At 36.7% G+C, this 24260-nt stretch overlaps 1 protein-coding gene across 5 annotated transcripts in view; it reads left to right on the top strand.

Moving 5' to 3' along the window:
* LOC6724728 (transcription factor SOX-5) overlaps positions 1-23165 on the top strand; it is a 34602-nt gene extending 11437 nt beyond the window's left edge. For 2 of the 5 annotated variants that reach the window (XM_016180567.3, XM_039296194.2), the window contains 2 exons: positions 20258-21184; positions 21474-23165. In XM_016180567.3, coding sequence (XP_016037363.1) covers positions 20258-21184; positions 21474-22301 — 1755 coding nt within the window. In that variant the 3' untranslated portion in view covers positions 22302-23165. Of the gene's footprint in view, positions 1-17482; positions 17674-18014; positions 18033-20257; positions 21185-21473 lie in introns of those variants that run through there. The other 3 variants (XM_016180568.2, XM_016180569.2, XM_016180570.3) reach the window with 3 other exon arrangements.
* Positions 23166-24260: the final 1095 nt, after the last annotated feature.

Raw genomic sequence — 24260 nt, 5'->3', positions numbered from 1 at the left:
TTTATCGGTATACCAAAAATACTGTGGACATGCCTCTCCTTTCTCCTGCAAAATGCGCAAAGCGGTCACATTCACATTTTTAAAAAATTTTTAAATGATTTCTCATTTTATTCCCCAATATCTTTCGATATCCCAGAAAAATTATGAAATTTTGCATTCGCATCCCTACTAGCTGAGTAACGGGTATCTGATAGTCGGGGAACCTCGACTACGGCATTCTCTCTTGTTATATTTAATTTCATTTTTATTTGATTTACCCTGTGCCTGAAAAAGTTTTTCTTTTACTAACCTCTTCGCCGCTTTGTGTGTAAGACCTATTTGTTGCTTTCAGTTTCTTTCATCATTTGCACAGGTTTGAATAACCATTGTATTGTTTCGCCTATTCAGAACTCTAACAATAAGCTTTTCTTTTTCCTGTGTTGTACTTTCCATTCCATTTGGTCCTTCTTTATACATGTGCTTGCCACGAAGCTGTATTCACAGCCGTGGTCCTTCCACATTTACAGACGGTGGAAGGAAGTACATATGTACATACATGTGAGCGCCGTCCATTATTAGTTTATGAATAACTTTGAGCAGGTGCCAGATTCCTATATCGATCTACATATGTACATATGTCATATATACCCTAGCAGTAATTAGATACATATATATTTTATCAAAAAATTATGCCCGTTAGTCGTAGAGTAAAAGAGTATACTATATTTGTTGAATCGATAGAAACTTACAAGACTAATAAAAGTATGAAAATATTTCAAAATATTTTTCGAAATTTCTGGGCGAGGCATTTTGGACGGTCTATACGCGTTAGAGGGGTCGTGCCAAAAGTTTTTTGGCAAATCGATAGAAAGGAAGCGTTTCCGACCTTATAATGTATATATATTCCTGATCAGGATCAACTTTTGGCCACGATTTTTTGTCGGTATGTCGATAGAAATGGGAATGAATGTAGAATGATATAGTTGAGTTCCCCGACTATCAAATATCCGTTACTCAGATTGTGGAAATGCAAACGAGAAATTTTAATATTTTTCTGGGATATCGATAGATATTGGGGATTCAAATAAGAGAACATTTTCGGGCGTTTTGAATGTGTGAGAAGGGCCAAAGTGTTTTTGGTATGCCGATAAAAATTGGGAAGACAAACATTTAACGAAGATAAATAAAAACATTTTTTAAAAGTGTTTTGGCCGGGTTGTGGGTGTTAAGTCTAACGCTTGGCAACAAGTTTTTTGGCAAATCGATATAAAATTACAAGACTAATAAAAATATGAAAAAATATCAAAACAATTTTCAAAAGTTTTGGGCGTGTACGTTTTGGACGTCTATAGGCGTTAGAGTGGGCGTGCCAAAAGTTTTTAAAGAAAAATATAAAATACAAATATCACCAAAATTTACAAAAGTGTGGGCGCGGCAGTTTTGTGCGGTATACAGTTTTTTAACTACGTTTAAATCTAACCCTAAAACTGACCAGATCTCCGGAATCTACATATAAGAAATAGAGGAATGCAGAGTGTTAGGCGTCGAATTAGTGCAAGTTAGTTTCAGGATGTATAACAAATGATATTGATATTGAACCAATGAACTTTTGATATTGAACCAATTGGTTAAATTGGTTAAACCAAAGACACTAGAATAAGTAATCTAATAATAATAATAATTATTCTAGTGTCTTTGGTTAAACTATATTGATGCATTTATGACGACTTCAGGACGACACCTGCTTTACCGAGCTATAATACAAGTTGTGGCAGCTACAAAAGCCCTTCCGGTAAATACAAAATTATACAATGTTTTACAAGATTGGATCTTCCGTAAGAGTTAGTATGTATTTTTCAATAAAGTATATTTCGACACATTATCCTTATTATTCTTACCACCACCCAATTTAAGTGTACCTATTATTCACCGGGGAGTTACTCTGGGCATTAAGTAACGGTGAGGTAGCAAATTTTTAGCTGAAGCCGTCAATGAATAAGCACATTCTATACATTTCGGATCCATACTCTGGCTTAGCTAAGCTAATCGGCTTGGAATCACGCTAATGTGATGTTTATCTGTGCAATACTTAGCTGAAAAAAGGGGATGATTGACGATGATGATGGCCACTGATTATTATTGTCAATGCGCAAAAGATCTAATGAAATCTCACTGTTTCTGTTTAAGCTTGCGTTTTTGGGGTAGTTGTCACACGTATGTATTAAAAAACAAGCAATCATAACCGCCGCAAACGTAGTCCCAACGCAGATACCTCATACCTTAGTCATCCAAATGGTTCTCATTAAAAGTATATAGCCATACTTTGTTTTGCTAAATATTAAAAATATGCAATTTAATAACAATGAATTGGTCAAGAACTTTTAAAGTACAGTATTAATGGAAGTAAATATAGGATGAAACGAGTTTATATTGCCATTAAAAGCTATTAGCTGTAGATGGTAGAATTTGATATATATATTTTGGGAAGGCTAATTTACTTAACTAAATATCAATATCATACTTATTTTTATGTTTATTTGCTTATGTATACACATATAAACTATATTGAATACAATATTAATAAGGGAGAACGGAATAATCGACTTCCACGACTCGTTAATCAGTTGGCAATGTTCGCTAGGTTTTTCAAAATCTTTGTTTCATAAACATATAAATTGCGAAGTAAAATATTGCCAATAAAAAAATCGAAACATTTTTACAATTTTTGTTGCTGATTATACCCTTGCAGTAATTACATATGTATATCAAACCAAAACATCTCTAACGAAAAACAGAAAATTTCGGACATCAACTTTTTATACTCATTACTCGTAGAGTAAAAGGGTTTACTAGATTCGTTAAAAGGTATGTACAGGTAGAAGGAAGCGTTTCCGACCATATAAAGGATAACGCCCACAAGCCGCACAAAACTGCCACGCCCACATTTTAAAAGAAAAATTTTTTGATATGTTTTCATAATTTTGTCTTGTATGGTTTTATCGATTTGCCAAAACATGTTTTGCCTCGCCCTAAAACCGTCCAAAACTGTCAAGCCCACACTTTTGAAAAATGTATAGTTTTGTCTTTGTTTTCGTGCGTCGCACGATCTGAGTAATGGGTATCTGCGATTCGCAGATGCGGTCCAAAGTGGCAGTATTATATTGATATGGCTGCCGGAACGGACCATATATAGTAACATAAAAAAGACTTTTGATACTATTTTATGCTTTAAAAACGAGAAAGTAATTTTCGTAGAAACGGTATAACGCACATATGGATTTGGCTTTAGCGATTTGATTTATAAGATTTTATAGCATAAACAAATATTTATAAAAGGATAACGTTTTCATTGTTTATCATAAAAACATGTATGCTATTGATGTTTCACATATCCTGAAGATTTTTAAATTATGAAGTACATTTTTGTAAGTCGGTGGATAATATTATATATCAGCCTTACATATCAGCAAATTCTATATATATTCATTACTAATATTCAACATATAACATAAATATCACATTATGGCACAGCGTAATACTATCAACTGAAGACTGAACTTACTGCTGAGCAGTACGTTTTCATATAAATTTAAAGTATTTGTATTTTATGATAAATGGGACTTCGTACACTGCAAAGCTATAGCTCTAGTCGCAATATAAATTTAGTTAGATGAATCTTTAAAAAGCATGTATAAATTCCAATAAATTACGTATATGTACATACAATTTCGTGCATATATCCTTGACGCAGATACATATGAATTATCCTTGTTAAAAATATGCCGACATTGACTAGAAACACGCATTTGAAAGCTAATGCCGTTTTGCCGTTCGGAAAATGTAGGAACTATTGGAATATGCACATCGTAATTAAACACGTTTTGAAATAAATATTTTTTTCCTTGCTCAGTGTGGATGTTTATTAACAGTTTATCCAACAGGTGTAAATATTATTTAGGAAATTTAGCAAACTACAGCACACCGTCCTTGCGTAAAAAAAATCAAGAAAGTTAGAAGGCATTCGCATTAATGTGGTAAACAGAGATTCTTTGTGTATTCATATCTATCTATTCGTATCTGTAAATCGGTCGATATAATAAGAAAATCCCACGCAAGCTTCTCAAGATATGGGTTAGTCTAAATCATTTCAGTGAAGAAGCGCACATTTTACAACAATAATTATGAGTTTTGTGACATTTATGGATGATTCCACAATTTTGGTGTTGTCATGTGTATAAATTATAGGCTGAAATGTTTTGATTTTTCTTAGCCCACTCTATAAATTGGCTCATAGATTGAACAGCAATATAAATGGAAAATGTAAATGTTTGGTAACGCAGCAGAGAGCCTTTCACGAGTTGTGTACATAAATAAGATGTATATATGTATGTAGATTTGGTCGTGCAATGATCTACATATATGCAGCATTGGAACATTATATTGTTTTTCATTTTTTTTTTTTTGAGATTTCTATATTTATATGGGTTGATTGCAAGTGCTTATGTTTATGGCAGGCACACCTATGAATCGTTTATTTGGTTTCTAAGACTTATCCAAAATATAAGATAACGTAGTACGTATACATATATATATAGAGAGTACCAGCAACAGTAATACACGTATGTGTAGATAATTTTAATAACCTTTCCAGAGGATATGTTTCTTTCAGACAGGAGCATGGATTATAGATATGTATGTGTGTTAATATATAATCTTAAACAGTATCAACAGCAGAGTCTATATAGCCGTCCGTCTGTCAGCGTGTCCGTTAGTTGTCTGATCGATATTTTTCTAGACAAACTAGTCTCTAATTTTTAAAGCTAGTCCGAAAAATATTATTGTCGATGATTACCAACAAATCATAGTTCGTAACATCATATATTCTGCAAGGGTTTATAGTTTCGACTTGCCGAAGCTTGTTAATTTATTGTCACTTGCTACGCTTGTCATTTCTTGACGCTAGGAAGTTCTTAATAGGAACAGAGTTTGGCGTGATCAAATTAAATTGTGGAAAAGCATTTATTTTCCATTTTATTTTAACTAATAACTTTTTAAAAGACATAAAATAGTCTTTTACAGAATTATATTTTATTCTACCTTTTTTTAATGCTATTTCATAAGATTTGACTTCTGACTACAGAAGTCACCAGAGAAGTTATTGTGAAGCAAAAGGAAAATACACGTGCATACATACATAAATAAGAATTGGTATATTTTATTATACAGCAACCAAATGTGTTCGTTTTTCTGGCGTAAAATCTGTTTCTGTATTCATTCATAAGTTTTTCTTTTAAAAATAGATCTGTCTTTCCTTCCTATTTCTATTCCCTCGTAGTACCGCTCCCAGACTTACGATTGCATACTACTTCATACATATACATACATGCATGCATATGTACATAAATATGTATAAATCTTCCTTCTTATGCAGCGATGATGTTTTCTTGCCATGATGTTTCAGTCTCTTTGCAAGGTTAGCACTTCTTGATTAATGTTGAAATATTTTGAAAGATTTTGCAAACATATGTATTTCCGGTGTGGTTTGGAAACCTACAACCAGAAAAGAACATTTCCTCAACAATTTCGAGAAGGGTCCATATTTAAAGTCAGCCAAAATTAACTCTTAGACAAAATATAAGAACTGATATTGCTTTTTTGTAACTTGAACATCGAAAAAATATAATCCATCTTTTAAACGGACTTCAGTCCGATGAACTAGACAACATTAAATGGGACAGGGCAAGTAACAAGTAAGTAATTTTTGTAATATACGTTAAATGGTATTTATTAATTTAAAATTGAGTAACGTTCTCAGAAACAACTACTTTTCGGTTGCCTCTACGAGACTCAACATAAGCCAAGTACTTTGGAGTCTCGACATGCCATTGATAATAGCTTGCAGTATGTGTAAAGTGGTCGAGTTCTCTTTTTGTTTGAATTTGTTCGGCATTTTTACGCTAAAGACGCTCTCCGTTGACACCGTAACTGTACCTTTCAGAATCAAAATAATCGGTGTGACTTCGGCAAACGTATTCGACTAACCTCATGCGGGCTGGGTTCCCGGTCAGGCGCTTTCTCCCTAAGCAAATCGAATTTTTGGTAACATCCCTGAGTGAATTTTAGTCATAATAAATTTGGAGGTGGACATTTTATTTGGTATAGACAAAAACAGGAAGCAACAGGTCTTCGAATAAGGCTAATGTTGCGAAACAACGTGTTCTGAAATGTCTTAATATATACATTCATATATTTATTAATTATAATTATAATAAACATATACAATATAATAACTATACCAGTGTATAGTTATCAGTATATATCATGATATCAGTATATCATAATCCTAACATTTCCGCGTCATAATAAAATTTATCTTTCAAACAAGAGAGAATGCGCAATGTTCCCCGCAATGTGCGCGAGTTCCCCGACTATAAGATACCCGTTACTCAGCTAGTGTGAATGCGAACGCGAAATTTCATCATTTTTCACGGATATCCACAGATATTGGAAAATACAAAGAGAAAAAATTTAAAAATTGTTCCATATTGTGGGAGGTAACGGTTCGGCGGCTTCAAGGCGTTAAACTAGGCGTGGCAAAAACGTTTTTAGCAAATCAACACATTTTTCAAGAGTGTTGGCGTGGCAGTTTTGTGGAGTTTGTGGGCGTTAGAGTGGGCGTGGCAACATGGGTCAACAAATTTTGCGGTGTGTCTTTGTCTCTAGCTTTTATAGTTCCTGAGATCTCGACGTTTAACGGACAGACGGACATGGCTAGATCGACTCGGCTGTTGATCCTGATCAAGTCGGAAACGCTTCCTTCTGGCTGCCACATACTTGGCAACGAATCTAGTATACGCTTTTTCTTTACGAGTAACGGGTATAAAAAGAAAAGAGAACGCTACAGTCGAGTTCCTCGACCCTATACTCAGCTAGGGGAAACGCGAACACGAAATTTCAATATTTTTTGAATTTGCAAGTATTTAGGAAGAAAACTGTATTTTACGGAGAAATATCGACTGTGAAAAGTTTATTCCGATAAAAACGAATTTTCCTTCGATCTAAAACATACATTGATTCTGTGTCGAAGAAGTGAAGTTTATGTAGAAAAGTTATAAGAACTTGGATGATTATAAGAATTTGGATTATTATAATATGTGTTATTGGAAATGACTTTTCCAACATCCAACAACCACAATTCCCAAAAAGTCGTTTGCATTATCTCTATTAAGTCCCGTAGAAAGCCCGTAGAAGAAAGTTCTAATAAAGCAAGGGAGCACTTGAAATAGGGCTGACTTCCTCTTCGTTTACGAAGCTAATGACTCCTGAAATAGCAAATAAATCTGTGACGAAGTGCGTGTTTGTGGTACACAATTAGTTAAAACATTGTGTCCGGTAAGTGTTGTTCGCACGTGTGCAGGTCATTAAGAGGATGGAGTAGTCACATAAAGAAAACTTTTTACCAGCTTACAAAATTAGCTGTGTAATTATGTACATTTAAGTGCAAATAAAATATAGTGTTAATCCGTTCTTAGGCCCACTTTTAAGATATGATAGTATGGCAGTGACTTGGAAATATTTATGAAAGCCATAGTTCAGGTAAGAGGAAAGTAGAGTATCAGTATATGTTTAGAGGCTTCAGGCAAGAAAAATATGTTATTTCGTGATTATTATACCAGTTTCTATAAATTCTTGATCTGATATAAACAGATCTATCTCAGGAACTATAAAAGCTGGAAAATTGATCTTAACCATACATATTTACGAGCAAAAGAATTTTAAAATTTTTCATTCGCACTAATTATTTATGACAATTACCTATGATGTATAAAAGGTAAATTTTGTTGCATTTCGTATTTAAATTTTATTATTATTTTATTATGTTTCGTCGATCATATTATTATTGCCATCGATTTTAGATTAGAACAAGAGAGAATGCTATAGTCGAGCTCCCCGACTATCAGATAACAGTTACTTAGCGAGTGTGAATCCGAACGCGAAATGTCATCATTTTTCTGGAATATCGATAGATATTGAGGAATAAAATGAGAAAAAATTCAAAAATTGTTCCAAAGTATGGGAGTGGCCGGTTCGGGGGTTTAGGGCGTTAGAAAGGGCGTGGCAAAAACGTTTTTTTTTTTGCAAATCATTAGAAATTTACAAGACTAATAAAATTATGAAGAAATTTGGTAAAATAGTTCAAAAAGGTGTGCGTGTCAGTCTTGTGCGGTTTGTGGGAGTCAGAGTGGACGTGGCAAAATGGGCCAATAAGGTTACGATGCGTCTTTGTCTCTAGAATCTGTATGCTGAATCTCAACCTTCTAGGATTTATAGTTCCTGAGATCTCGACGTTCATACGACATTCATGGCTAGATCGACTCGGCTATTGATCCTGATCAAGAATATATACACTTTGTGTAGTCGGAAAAGCTTCCTTCTGCCTGTTACATACTTTTCAATGAATCTAGTATACCCTTTTACTCTACGAGTAACGGATATAATCATAATCCAAATTCCCTTTGATATAATTTTCTGACTCTATTTGAGTACAACCCATAAGTTTCGAACTATCAAGTTGTCAAGTCCTGAGGAATGCTATGTTTTCTTAGATTGGTACTGACATTGCTATTGCGGTGGCTGTTACTATTAAAATTCATTGGCACGCTCCGTGTGTCGTCTGCCAACTAGGCTTAATCTGATAAAAATTGAAGCAACCACAATCCCGCAACCACCAGCTGAGACATTCAGCCGCGTAGTTGTCGAATCCGAATTCCCAAGCGGCTGTTCCTGTCCCCGAAAGCTGTAACAAAAACCGTTAATATTCCAATAACACAAGGTATACGAACAGTAGTGACAGTGAACGAATGCGGGGGTATTAGAGCTGCAAATTACACAGATGACACGCTGTGTCATCGCTTCATTGACTGACTCCTTAGTTCTGAAGGATGACTCTGAAAAAAGTTTCTTTCGCCTTGAGCCTTTTCTTATTGAATAATTTCGCATTGTCGTACACATCTTGCGGCATTGTTGTTGATAGGAAGGTTGTACAAGTGCTTTTGGAGGGTTTCTCGAGACCATTTCTTTCTCAGATGGCACTAACAGAAAATCAATACCGTTCTCTTGTAAAAAGGAGCCATCCTAGATCCATTGATGGGATAAGATAAAAATAAATGTTTAAAAGCAAACCCCACGGGAAAACAAATTAGACACAACGGGTGGCTGACTAGCCTTATTTTAAATATTTTAACTTCCTTACAGAATTCATAATAATGGTCCCGGGTTCACAGGCATTGGATGAACTGCGATACGAGCGATATTAAATATTAAATGCAAAAGTAATTATTCTGATTCACATTATTTTTTTCTTCGCCACCAAAATGCCGTGAAATTGAAATTAAATGCAACTCAATTATCATGATAAAATGATTCTGTTTTATTGCTGACGTTAGTCTACAATTTTGTTGTTGCTGGTGATGATACCAAGTGGTACAGTAAGAGACGACTTTGTTATACTTCCAGCAAAATATGTATGCATACATAGTAACTAAAGAATTTGAAACTCCCATTAACTGAGTAAAGTAAAGGGCATCTGCTGGCTAAGAAACTCGACATAAAACACGACCACTCAAACTCCCAGATGGCGGCGAAAACTATGAACATCGCCCGATCAAGGATTTCTTTATGTGCACGATGCAGGCTGATTAGCTCAAGTTTGTTTTAAACTTTAAAGTCTCAAAGTCAAAAACAAAACTTTAACAAGTGCGTACATATATTACATAGTATTTTATTTGGAAATAGTTTTGACTGCAATTTTAATTATAAAAAAATAATTGGCTTGGAAGTCAATAATGTAACTCCTTTATTTCTAGTGAGGTTACCATTTAAATATATATAAAAGCTACTAAATCTTTTTATCATAATTAACATGCTGGTGTTCTGCATCCCAAACTATTTATTTATCATTGTGTATTTAAATAAAAGTATAATTTCTTCAAAGTAATTGTAATCGAAATTATAATAAATGTATGTGTGTATAATAGAAATTTAGGTCATGTTAAACATTTGTAAAATAATATCGATAATTAGACATGTCCTTAAATCAACAAATCGATACTTCACGATTACAACAAACATTACTTACCTTTGCTACAGTTGTTGCAAACCTTTGCTACGTTGTTGCTCTCACATTCTTTGTTTGGGTGAACCCCCTGGGCTTATCCCACCAGAGGTGGTAGCGTGTCCTCTCCTCTGTGGGAACACACCTGAGATTTTTCAACGTTTTTGTCGATAGACTTTAAAAAAAGGCAAGCGAATATAACTTCAACGCTTGTCTTGATGGACCCTTAAAACAACATATAGAAAAGGGAACGTACTGTAAGCAGGGTGATGCAACTGCACGTGCGGGTCATTGAATTGTTTGAGAATACAAATAACTGATTTGTATTTTCATGGGGACGACTATGAGTAGAAGTGGCAAAGGCGCTGTGGCTGCTGCAAAAACCGCCACTCAACTTCTGGCTTTATTCTAATTACGAATACAAGCCGCTGTAAAAACCACCCTCGGCCCACCCGCGCGGCTAATGTCAAGTGCAAATGTCTTGGTCAAAGCAAAGGTCGCGGCATATGAGGAACGAGATGGAGGGGCCCGTGGGCCAGGAAACAGCATTCACTTCTTTAATAGAACCGTATTTCATCTTGGACCGCCCATCGTTTGCTGGGTAATTGTTTTTTCTTTCTTTGCACGACGACTTGCAACTTTGTCCCTGCCCTTCGACGCCCACGAACAAACTGAATCCTGCATCCTGGGTCGGCGTCAACTCAATTACGAATTATTTAACGTTCGCACTGCAAACGTTATACGCATGAATCTTCCACATATCGCCCGCAACTCGCATCTCTGTTGCCCTTAACCAGGAAATTCAGAAGTATATTGGGGAAATTGAAATTTGAATTGAAAACAGTATTTGAAAAAATTGAAAGCTGGATTTCAAGTGCTTCGTCTATCACCAAGTTTCAAGCAATCCGATACAAAGTATTAGAAGCTGTTAGCAAACGCATCCCATCTCAATTTTAAAAGAGCTATTATAAAATTCACATGTGTAAGTTAGCTGCTCCAATCTTTTGACCACCCATCACTCGCCCTCCGAATAAAGCGCTTATGTAATACCGAAAACAATGGCAGCTCTAATGATGGAAAATGCCAGGCAGCTACAGACCCGGCTAGAAGGAGATGATTAAATCTCTGACAACAAAAGACAAAATAGCATTCAAATTAGATGCTCATTGTCAATGTTTTGTTGCCAAAGTAGCGCCACATTCAATGTATTGGGATATTCAAGGCCCATTGTTCCCGCCAGACAATGGGGTCACAAATGAAGAGCTTGGGCGTATTCACTCAAGCTGTAGCCTTCGGATGTGACGTAGATCCAAAATCCAGGACGGTGACTTCTACCAAGGATATGGGCAATAAAAGTAGCCGAGCAATACGGTATCACGCGACACAATTCCAAGAACAGCAGCAACCCCTCCAATAATATGGATACTAACGATCATCAATCGACGTCATCAATCTTCATCCATAACCAACACACTCAACCCAACAATTTACGTCAAATAAATAAAGCATTGGACATGCTTAAAACGTTAACTCGACTAGCACGATTGGCACCCCACTCTTACCCTCTTGCATTTAAACTTAACTCAATCCCCAAAAAGGTAGTGTTTACTTAACATCATAGTGCCCTTTTATATTTTCGTCCTAGGTTTCTTTTTGCACATTTGCATTTCACCTGTTCGTTCACCCATTTAGTCCGTCATGAAAATGTAGGGCATTTTTTTAAATTGCCGGTAGGGTTTTTTAATATAAAATTATGTGTTTTAAAATTTCTAATACATATACATATTTATTGGCTGAAACGAAAGCCTAATCGACTGATTTGTTTATAAGTTACCTGTTAGTTAGTTAATCAATTTTAAATGTAGACCTATAGTTAGCTAGGACTTTGATAAAGTAGTGTATACCAACGAAACTATGATTTCCTTTCTAATATTATTAATTTATTTTTTAACTGTTCCTACGGGACATATATAGGATATAGTCTTCTAACTTTGAAGAAATTAAAACCGAGATTAAATATTAATTTAACTTTATTAAGTTATCTATATTCGACTTCCGAAAAAGATATACCATGCAATGCAGTGGTATATGGTCTAGTCAACATCTGAAAGGGGTAAATACGCATTTTCTGTCACTGGTGTTTTTAAGACCCAAGTTGCGTCAGACAATCCTTTTGTGTTTTTATTATTGCTGACGCCTTCCCCACAATGATGAATAAATAACGAAAATAAAAGAAAAGTACATCCCCGCTAGAATATTGAGAAGTTTGTCGCAACTTTGAGATATGTATAAGGGAATACGCCGAAGGACGCCGAATGATATAAACACACATCCAAGCACAAGCAACATTTGAACATGCATAAGTGAAGTTTATGTTACCATATATATATGGTACTTTCATATGTACGTATATTTTTCCGGCGCAAGGGTACACAATATTTTTTTAAAATGTATGCAGAAACTGATCCTGAATAGATGGGACAAAGTCACATTTTAATACCCTGATAAAAAGTGTTAGAATTTAAGTTCGCAACTGAGAAAAGGACGCTTTTCCTTCCTTAACCTTATGAAGAAGAACCACAAATCGCTGAAAACTATCACGCTAACACGTTTAATTATTCTTTTGATTTCTATACCCTTAGGGTATATACTAGGGAATATTAGGTTAGTGAATAAGTGTTTACGCAACTGATAGTCTTCATAAATATTCTTCCCATGGATCACTAGGCGCGTCGACCTGGGGTACTGTAATATACTGTAGAAAATTTAGATTAAGCATACATATTTTTTAAATGTAGACAAAATTTATTTTAAATGACTACTACATCACTCCAACGTCCTCAAAACGCCAAAATCGGTCACGGCTACACCTTTCAAAGATTATAGTTTTTATACCAGTTACTCGTAAAATAAAAGGGTAAGCTAGATTCGTTGAAAAGTAGCAAACGGGCAAAAGGAAGCGTTTCCGAGCATATCAAGTATTCATATTCTTCATCAGGATCAATAGCCGAGTCCGTTCGGCTCTCTGCCGCTCGTCCGTTTGAACGTCGAGATTTCAGGAACTATAAAAGCTAGAAACTTGAGATTTAGTATGCAGTTTCCAGAGACATAGACGCAGCGCATGTTTATTGGTTCATGCACACGCACACTCTTTAGCAAACAAACAGCCAAAAACTGCCGCACACACACTTTTGAACCATTTTTAAATTTTTTCTCATTTTATTCAGCAATACCTAATCGATATCCCTGAAAAATTATGAAATTACGATAGTCGGGGAAGTCGAATATGGCATATAAAATAACGCATATATATCGCCATTGTGTTGATATTACGATAGAAATCAGAAAAGAAAATAGTAAAATAAAAAATGAACTATTTTAAAAAAGTGTGCGTAAAAGTTTTGGGCGTGGCAATGTTGGGGATACAGATAATTGAATAACAATCGAACGCTTTGGCCAGTTTCGTGATTACAGCCTGCATTCGGACGCACGTGGCTAGAACCACTCGTCTAGTTAAACGTTTTTTGTCTACAGATAGCTACTTAAAATATACATATATTAACTTAGTTTTGTATATCCATTTTTTAGAAACACACCATAAGACAACCCAGCTTATAAAACTAACATTTCTGGTTAAGGAAAATTCTTGTTTAACTTTCAACAGAACCATAATTGAAACTAACTTAAGCAATTTGTGTTTGCGATTTCATTTGTCTATCTCGTTACTTTTGACATTGCCTTCAAAAGCATCTATGAGCCATTCGAAAATTACGCTTTTATAGGGATGGGTTGAAGGTGGGTCGGTGGAAAAAGATCAAAGGACAATTTCCTGATTGTTTTATTCCGTTATTTTATTTTGTTTGCGTTCCGTTTCGTTTTGAGCTGTTGTGTATATGTAGCTACGGTTTTATTGTTGATGTTTGGGCGTATGTTGTCTTTACTTATTTATTCGATTCGTTTACTTTGACATTCAGCGTCAGTCAGTTTCAAATACCCCTGGCCAGGCGCATCCGCTTCCTTTATTGACAACCACCCACCATGGTCAGACTTATTTATTTATTTGTTTATTTTCATTATTAAATTGTACTTCATTTGTATATTCCGTTTTGTTTAATCTTATTTATTGTTTTGGTATTACAGAAGTCTTTGTTGTGCCCCAAAAATTCAGGAATACAAAGGCTGTTCGACTTAATGCCGAATAATTAATTGATGAGTGTTTGTTTGATAATATATCCAAATTGATGTTTTCAATTTTCGCTTGCAGTTCGGAACATAAGGTGGTGGGTTTTTGCAATTCGAGATTGTCCACACACTAGTTACACAAAATAAAATAAGGATAAGTATCTGCTTTAATTAAAGCAGCAAGAGTTTTGAGGCCCCAGGCCCTCCAATCTGCACCAACAATATGAATGTGAACACTCTGGCTTCCATTCTAGAAAAACCCGCACACCCGGACACCGGTACCTCATTAACGCCGCGAAACGAACTCGACACATTGTCAAGCTCTCAAGTATATACTTCTAGCCCAGCTCATCGGAACAGTTCCGTGGGTAAATGAGGAAGTGGATTTTGGGGATGGGACTTGTTGTTAAAATTTTTTGTTTACCACCAAACAATATCACCCCGTACTGAACTCCTTAAAGTCTTTCATAGAGAAGTATATATTCAGGAATGCTTAAGGTCATATAGTCAAGCCTGTTACGCATCTAATGATTCGGTCGGGGCTTCTTTGACTTCTTATAAATCTGGGTGGTCACTATAACTGTCACCTGTTACTGTTTTGTTAGGGTTAATTAACAGTTATGATATTATCCCAATTATTTCCAGAAAGCATGCTTGGAATTTGGACCTAATATATAGTTGAAGTTGAAAACTTTACCGGTTCAGATGCCATAGAAGTTTAAAACATATCATTTGGCAGCTGTTCCCTATTTCCCTATTTGTCTAGAAAGCAACAAAATTAAATTATGTGTTTTATTCATATATCTTTTAAAATTAATAAAACGAAGTACTTGGTGTCCAAGAGGTGTATTTATTTAGCAAATGCAAAGTCATCATTCTTCACCAAATAATATACTAGTGATTTTGTGTGCTAAATGTGTGATCTTCTGTAGTTTTTACCTCATTCAGAGGTATGTATATATTTTATATATATTCCTGATCAGGATCAATAGCCAATCTCGCCCTGTCTGTCTATCCGTCCGTATGAACGTCGAGATTTCACGAACTATGATAGCTAAAAGGTTGAGATAAGGCATAAAGCTTCCAGAGACATAGATACAAGTTTGTTGACCCATATGGTTGTTTCCATTGTTTCTCATTTTATTCTTCAATCTGATAGTCTGGGAACTTGACTATGGCATTCCCTCTTGTTCTTATTTTATTCCCCAATATTTACCGAAAATTTCATAAAATTTCGTGCTCTCACTTTCACTAGCTGAGTAACGAGTATCTGATAGCCTGGGAACTCGACAATAGCATTCTCTCTTGTGTTTGTTTATTGTATTTTTACAAATTTGTTCAAGAATCATTGATAGCATTTAGAAATGGCGATTTTTCTTCTGAATTATATGGTATCAAAGTCCTGGGGTAATTGGTGTAATTCATGTCTATGTGTACTTTTAGTAATCACAGTGATTCACAGATACCTAAACATATTCTTGATCAGGTTTACCAATGTGGTTTTTTATCTTATTAATTTACTGGCCAATATTTATCATTTACTATCTCATAATAGCGGCTGTCTGACAGTCGAGGAACTCGGGTTTCACTTGCTATTTGTTTTGTTATAAAAGACCAACAATAATGCGTGTACAAATGCAGCCATTACATTCATGGCTCAAAATCAATTTATTGACGAGTTAAGTCATTTCCTGGTATTTTAATTTTTTTGTATATAATATAAACATTATTTTACGTTAAGCAAGCAATTGAATGGCTTTAAAACGTAGGAACTAACAGAGGCAATGAAAATAACATTAAAACATAACAGCAAAGATTAATTATAAATTTGAATAATAAGTTCGATCAGAATAGTTTTCGCTAGTTTTGAAGCACTCGCGTTCTTTGCCTCCCCCTTGTCTAAAGGTCTCCTGGATGTCGCCTCTTCAGTCTTCGCCTGGTCGTCGTATTAGCCAGTGAAGCCGATTTGTGGTTGGTGTGAGCGTGAAGCCGATCGCTGTATCGACTTGAATGGCGATTGATCTGTTGTCTAACTGTGGGGACGTTGACGGCGTCATTTCCTATTTTCTTCCAAAAATACATACATACATGTTGTATATTTTTTCTACAAAATATTCTTTGTGCTAAAACTGGCCATAGAGAGTTTCCTGGCTACGCCCATGCGTACATGGCCAAAATTTAAAGGCTAAAGGGCAGGTAAATAATCACTCACATGTACGAGTTGCCAGGGCGAGTCCATGTGTTGCTTATAAATATACCAGCTTCCCGCTATTCGTCCACCAACCGAAACGCAATACTGCAGTACAATAGCAAATAATTGACGAGACAATTGGCTGAGACAAGCGGAGCAGTAACCACCACTACTCGTGACGTCGCTGCACGAAAAGGGGCGGAGCTTGATTGTACATAGGTACGATTTTGTTGGACAATGCCCTCCTTGGCTTTCTTTCTATCGATTTTGGAGTCGAGTAGAAACAAAAAGGTTTTTGTTTCTTGGCACTCATGTATTCACTCGGCTGAGTTAAGCATACTCGCGTACAGGCTAGACAGAGACAAAAGCTGTTCTATGGGGAAGGGGGCTGGGGCCGATTGAGTGAGAGAGATAGAAAACCGTGGCTTTAAATACAAGGAGCGAAAGAGACAATTCTCGTAATTCGTGCAACAATATGTATGTGCAGAACAATTGAATCCACGCCCACACACATTTACGTCGATCCCCAGCCAACCACTCGGCGAGCTGTTTCGTGACCTAAATGGGGGAGTGCTTATGGAAAGCGAATAGCAGCATAAAGAGATGCGAAGAGCGCATAAAGAGTAAACTGTAAGCTGCACAGTGGGCGGAACTGCCGAACAAAGTGAGGAAGATGTCGCTCTCGGACTAAAATCAAGATGTAGTTAATCTTTATATTTTTGTGTAATAGATAATATAATTATTGCAGATCGGTCGTAAAATATTAACTTCCTATGTTGTTGGTGCGGGTTTAAATGTATCAGCCAGCCCCAATGCTAGTGTCCAAAAAAATTCTTACATATTTGGTTAATGCCTAAGCTTCGATTGAAAATGTGTCGCAATGCGAAACTTAATTTCCTGTAATGCATTTTTTCAATTTTCAATATAAGACCATTTATATATCAATGCACCCACTATGCGCAGCTGCTGATTTCTAAGCGTCTCGAAGAGTAATGCTCTGACATCACATCAGCATCCTCAGCTGTAGTCGGATGTTCCAGCGTCGTCAGTTTCCCGCGATGGCTCGACCGGAGAAGTAGATGCCAAGGCGTCTGCGACGACGAGGGCTACCCTAAGTGCGCAAAGAACGGCAAGTTGATTCGGAAGCTAAAGGCCCGAGGGTCAGAGCAGAACAGTTGCTCGGATACCCTCTGCCTGATTTAACAGCGTATGTATACCAAACGCTGCCCGCAGAGCTGAGCACTAAGCAACGAACACCGAACAAAAAATATGTGGTCGGTGGCGGTGGAGGGACAGTGTTGCTTTGCAGTGACGTTTACGGGTACTGATACCGATAGTGATACGGGTCACACTCCGATTTGCCATTGTGTCGCATTGCCCTAGCCAATCAGGCGCAGACGTTTCTGACCATCCTCCCTATTTAAATTTTTAACAGCTCGATTGGATTGACTGCTGTTATGGCACAACTTCTGAGGGTGCGCGAGGTGAACCATTTCATAAATAAACGAAAGCCCATGGCTAGTGTGTGAGAGTCCAAAGCAAGAAAAAAACATTAAACTAACACAGGTTTGGTTTGTGCAAGTGAAATAAAAAGCCCCACAAACTAATCGTGATAAATAAAAAATAAATATTCGGAGCAAATTTTCAATTTTTAAAAGTGGTTAATGAGATATGTTTATATTTTATGTTCAATATTAATATTATTTTGTTCAAATATTAATAGTGTGTTCCATTACCAATCCCTTAAAAAGGTTGTAGATTTATTTACTTTTTTATTCAATAAGATTCATTTTTTTGCCAAAAAAAAAAAATTTTATTTTTAAAGTGAGGGCGTAACAGTTTTTTCTGGTTTGTAGACGTTAGAGCGGAAAAATGTGTTTGGCATATTAATAAAAATTAAAACCACAGACAGTGTTGCAGTCGAGTTCTCAGACTTAAGATACCCGTTACTCAGCTAAAGGGAGAGCGAACGAAAAATTTCATAATTTTTCTGGGGTATCGATAGATACTGGGAAATAAAATTTAAAAATGTTTCAAAAGTATGGGCGTTTTGTAGGTGTAAGGAGAGGCGTATACAAAGTGTTTTTGGCATACCGTTAGAAATTGGCTAGAGAAGTGATAAATTATAAGACAAAAAAACATTTTTCGAAAGTGTGGGTGTGGCAATTTTGAGCGATTTCTGAGGCAACGTTCGAAAACAAACTGCGTCTGCTTCTCTAGAATCTGCACGCTTAATCTTACCTTAGTTTTCTAGTTTTCTTTGTTCCCGATATTTTAACGTACACATGGACGGTCAATCAGACATGCAGACACACAGGAGGACATGCATAATTCGACTCGGCTAGTAATCCTGATCAAAATGTACTTTAGAAAACCAATTTACTACACGAGTAACGGGTATATAGTGTGCGCAGTTTACAAAAGATTACCTCAAATGTCATACGGCGAAGAATCTAATTTTAATCAAAGATAGGCAAATAAAATTGTTAATTGTCTTCTTGTTGATAAGTTGGCATGGCTCGGAACTCCCGAAAAATGTCTGAATGCCTTGAGGATTATTGCCGCATGCAACAGCCTTGGCCCTGTCCTACCCGGACTAGCCGATAGTCGTAGCTGTGGCTCCCAATGCTTACAATGAGAAAGCACATTCCTTTCCTTTCCTTTGACTTTCAGATTAAGGAATTTTTCAGGAAGACGTCTTGTGGGATCTTCAGCAAAACCAAAATGATAAGCTAGAATAATCAATTTCGATTCCCCGTTTAGAAGATTATAAAGGAAGAAGACTTTTCAAATTGAAAACTTGTATCTCTGAATCAAAATTGGAGAATCAGATGCTGAATAATTATGTCCGAGGTCTCGAAAAGACCAGACATGCTTAAACTAAGCTAAAAGCTGCAGTGGCTTTCGGCTGGGTATAACTTCTCAAAATTATTTTTCTTTTTCTCATATCATTCATTTTGGCATGTATACTATTTCTACATGAATTCTATACTTTCAAGTTTATAATAATTTCTTAAATAGATACTTATTAACCTTATCTTTAGAAAGTATATACGACTTTATAAATTTTATGCCACAGAGTATTTTTTCAATCGTACATTTTTTATAAGTCGTAATAAAAATTCTAAAAAAAATAAGATTCTATACATATTGTATGCATTGCTGGGTAGTAATCTAGTATAATTGTTGTATAGTACTCTGAAGTATCGAAATGATATATTTAATTTCAACATGTAAAAAAAATCAGAATAAAACATTCGAAGTAAATTAATAAAAATTTGCTTATCAGATTTGGAAGATTCGACCCCACAACTTTTATAATGTATTGTGTAGGGATATAAGTCCGGTAAATGCTGCAAATGATTCCATTGATTCATTTGGAAACAAACTTGAGCTGTATGTCCTGTCTTAACCTACTAGCTTATATAGTTCCTGAGTCCGAGTAATAATCTAACTTCTAGCTTTAAGTTGCCAAGATCTAAAGGTTCATACGGACGGAAAGACAGACGGACTGACATGGCTAGATCGACTCGGCTATTGATCTAGATCAAGAATATGTATACTTCAAGGGTGGAATCTATTTCTTATACCTGTTACATACTTTTCTACGAATCTAGTATATTAACTTCCTATACGAGTTACGGGTATAAAAATGTGGATTGCAAATGTCTCATTCACTTTGTTTGCAAAGTACGACGACAAAGTTAGACGATTTTTTTTGGTTTTATGGACGGTCAAATGATATCTTCAGACATTTTTGAGTTTATGAAGCTTTTGTTGTCTTTTTTCAGGTCCATTACGATAGCATGACCGACATTGATGCGAGTGCTCAACAGCAACAACAACTTCAGAACGTGCAGAGACTGCAGCACGAAAGCTGCCTTAAGGAATTGCACAATCATCTGAGCAACCAGTTCGGGGCAGGTTGCTTTGCTGCAGCGAACCCCCAACATCAGAATCAACAGGCAGTTTCCGTATCTTCCGGAAACTTGATGCCATTCCTTCCGGCCTTCCTACAGCCCCCAATGCCTCCCCAACAGCTCCTGCAGCTCATTCCCGGTCATGAGAATCCCCAATCTGTCCCAACTCATCATCACAGTCACCCGCAAAGTGAGCCATTCAGCACACACAAAATGGCACTAGCTCCTATGTGGTCCACTGCGGCTGTGGCAGCTGCGCACATTCAAGCAGCTCTGGCGGCTGCAGCAGTAGCAGCTGCCAACAATAACAAAAACAGCAGCCATTATTCGAACAACACTAATATAGTCGGTTTAGCCACCAGAGGTAATGAGCTACTGAACACAGATTCTAATCCCCAAATGGAAATCGGAGAAATGAGAAGGGACGGCAATGGGGGGTCCTGCATGTCAAGGCCGGAGTCCCCAACATACGAGAATCCACCTTACGAAATCCTCTCATACAGCCATAACACACCTCCGGAATCTCCACATGGTCGGATAGCTGATTATTCCAAAAACTTTCCACCATCCCCGACAGACAATCACAGCATTGCGAGTCCCTCTGAAGCCCAAGACTCGGAAATGGATGCTCCACTTAATCTCAGCAAGCCAAAGGGATCACCAAGTTCATCGCCGAACAGCTCTTCTCAAAGGGATCACAGCGAAAGTCTTACTCCTGTTGTGTCCAGTCCTCCCCTCAGTTGGCACCAGGGGCAACCACATTATGCGGAGATAGAGTCGCCCCTTCTAAAAAGTCATGTAAGTAAAATTAATTTTGTAGATTTTTTTTTAAATCGGTTTAATTTATTTTATTTAATAGCACGTCTTTGTGAAGGTAAATTATCTTGCTAAGCAAAATGCAAACCATTTTCTTGATAATAATATTTGGTTGTAGTCCCTCTTGCCTATCTTAATCTTGCTTGCACAAGTGGTATCTATATAACGTAATGTCGACCGCACTCTTTCTAAAACAGCACTTGGTCTTGTTTCTTTTGAAAACGAATTTACTTTCTAGGTTATTAACGCGGACTTCTTTAATTTGTTCTAGGGGAGAGTGTGGAACTCATCTGTTGTATGTTCTGGAGGATCGCGGGCAACGCGAGTGAGTCGTGACTCAGTAAATAGTTGTGGTACGAATTCAGAACGATCGGCTGCGTTGGACCCAGAAAGTTTGAACTCAGGTCAACTAGGCCCTGTACCTGCATCGCCCTCATCGCAGCCACTGAGACAAGGAAATGGTCATGGACACGGAAGCAACCACGGCCACGTGCACAGCAAGCCACACATAAAGAGGCCAATGAATGCGTTCATGGTGTGGGCAAAAGATGAGCGAAGAAAGATACTCAAGGCTTGCCCGGACATGCATAATTCGAATATATCAAAAATTCTTGGTGCTCGTTGGAAAGCTATGTCCAATGCCGACAAACAGCCATATTACGAAGAGCAGTCAAGGCTCTCAAAGCTCCACATGGAGCAGCATCCGGACTACCGCTATAGACCTCGACCCAAGCGCACCTGTATTGTGGATGGTAAAAAGATGCGTATTTCCGAATATAAGGTCCTGATGCGAAACCGGAGGGCTGAGATGAGACAGCTATGGTGTCGCACAGGCGGGGTCAGTGGGGGCTCAGGAAGTCTCTGCGCAGATTCCTGTCCAAAGGGATCCGGAGGTTCTAATGCTCAGGTGGCGGTTGCAGCCGCTGCAGCTGTGTATCACTTGCAGGATATGGCATCTTCAGCTGCTTCCACCGCTCATGGGCATGACTGTGGACATACGCCCCCTCAGCAGTTCTTCTATCCCCCAGAAAGCTTATCGCCTTCTGGTTTTTCTTCCGATGATGTGGAACTAGCATCTCAGCGCGAACCAGACGACTAGGATGGTGATTACCCCCAAAGCCAATTCCGGAATAGTGGCAGTTCTGGCAAATGGTGCCAGTTCTCAGAAGATAAATGAAAAATATAATTAATATCTGTTTGTAAATACACAAAAATAGGATAGTCATTATTTAAAGTAAGTTTCAGTTCAAGTGCCATTAACGTTCATAAATACACATACATACATATATAAGTAATTTGTGAATCCATAGTTTACAGGGCATTCGGTCTTGGGAACCTTGCAATTTTTGTGCCATTTACGCACCAATGCTGTAGCCATAATAACAAACCCCAGATTAGCCGTAAACAAATAGGTAGTTAGTATCGATTCATAAAAATACAAAATATACAAATATGTACATGTCAAATTTGTATGCGTCCAAATACTCAAATCTAGTTTAATAGAATTCACTTAAATCAATACATATTACATATATTTAATTAGTTGTAGATTTTCATAAATACTGTCAAATTTATCATAAAGATTGGCTTGTGTGCATACTTAGTAAACACATTACGATGTTGTTATAATAACATTATAGTATTCCTATTCCGGCCGTAAGCCGCTATTTCATAATCCTGGTATTATAATATGCTGGCAATCTAAATGCAAATTTAGGAAATCTAATTCACATGTATTGTATATGATGAACATGCCTAAGTGTACATTGAAATTATTATTTCACTCTAACCTAATTAATTTTTAACATATACAATGCAATCGAATCAAAAAGCTCACAATTTAAATACAAATTTAAAATTGCTTTTCAAGCAATTGTATATTAACTGCGAGTAATAGAACACTAGAATAATGGCTTGGAACCAATTAAACAAGAACACGAAATATATCTTTTTGAAATTTCAATGAATGATTTCTTTTTCCTTAATCCCAAATCCTTGACAGCCCATCAATCCCGATCCCGTACCCCTCAGAATTGTTAGGTCACTACAAATCAGTGTAGTGACTAGTGAAGTAAAATTGTATTATAACTTGGTTTTTTTGATTTAACTTTCTTTTATTTTCACATTTGTATCGATTAAATTATGTTAACAACAGGCAACAAAGTATTTAAAAAATTTAACATTTTGTATGATATTGGGCTAATATCGACACAGTACTTTTCTGTTCAGCTGTTATCTGATTGTTTCCTAGATGTTGACACATGAAAATTCAAACAGTCTCTCCGGGCGACGAATAAATATCAAGAAATCAGTAAATATTTCGAGTTCATGCGGATGCACGGTGAAATTAAGAATTACAACAATTTCAATTTGAGTTGCAGCCAGTCGACAGTGTAAATGAAAGACAGCTTTCTTTTGGGAAAACTTTTGGTATTTATTCCAGATCCGACCAGACACAGTGGAAACTTCGTAAGCCTTAATTGGCCCACCACCATTATGTATTTTTTTTTTAGCATCGGGAGCCTTAGAGCTGTTGCAATTAGTTTTAGTATATGGTATTGTAAATAAAGGCCTTATTTTTTGTTTTGTGTTAATATTCTTAATTCGTTTATAATTTCTAATTTATTGATCATCATCCATATGCTATCCTAATATTTCGTTGTTTATATTTACCATTTACTTATGTATCTACATTATACATTTGAAATTACATGTTTGGAATTGCATCAGCCGATACGGAAAGACCACCGAAATTTTTTTTAGAGAGGTGTGTTGGTCACGATCCCGTCAATGCCCTCCACCTCGCCAAAACTTGAATTGAACACGTTTTTTATTTTTATATTTGCTACGGGCAGAACGTGGCTCCTGGAAGACGGCGCAGTGCGTCGTGACCGGATTGAGAGTTCGACGAAGAAGACCGAGGAGAGGGAATGAGAAAGTCCAGAAGTGCCAGGCCTCTGGGCTGACAATGTTCTTATTTTTGGGTGACATAGGTTTGCCGCCGGGTAAGTATCGAAAGCCCACTGGAGGGATGGCGTTAGGCCATCGACCCTTATAG

Source organism: Drosophila simulans, chromosome 4, assembly GCF_016746395.2.
Source record: "Drosophila simulans strain w501 chromosome 4, Prin_Dsim_3.1, whole genome shotgun sequence".
Classification (NCBI taxonomy): domain Eukaryota; kingdom Metazoa; phylum Arthropoda; class Insecta; order Diptera; family Drosophilidae; genus Drosophila; species Drosophila simulans.
This window is presented reverse-complemented; position numbering and strand designations above follow the sequence as displayed.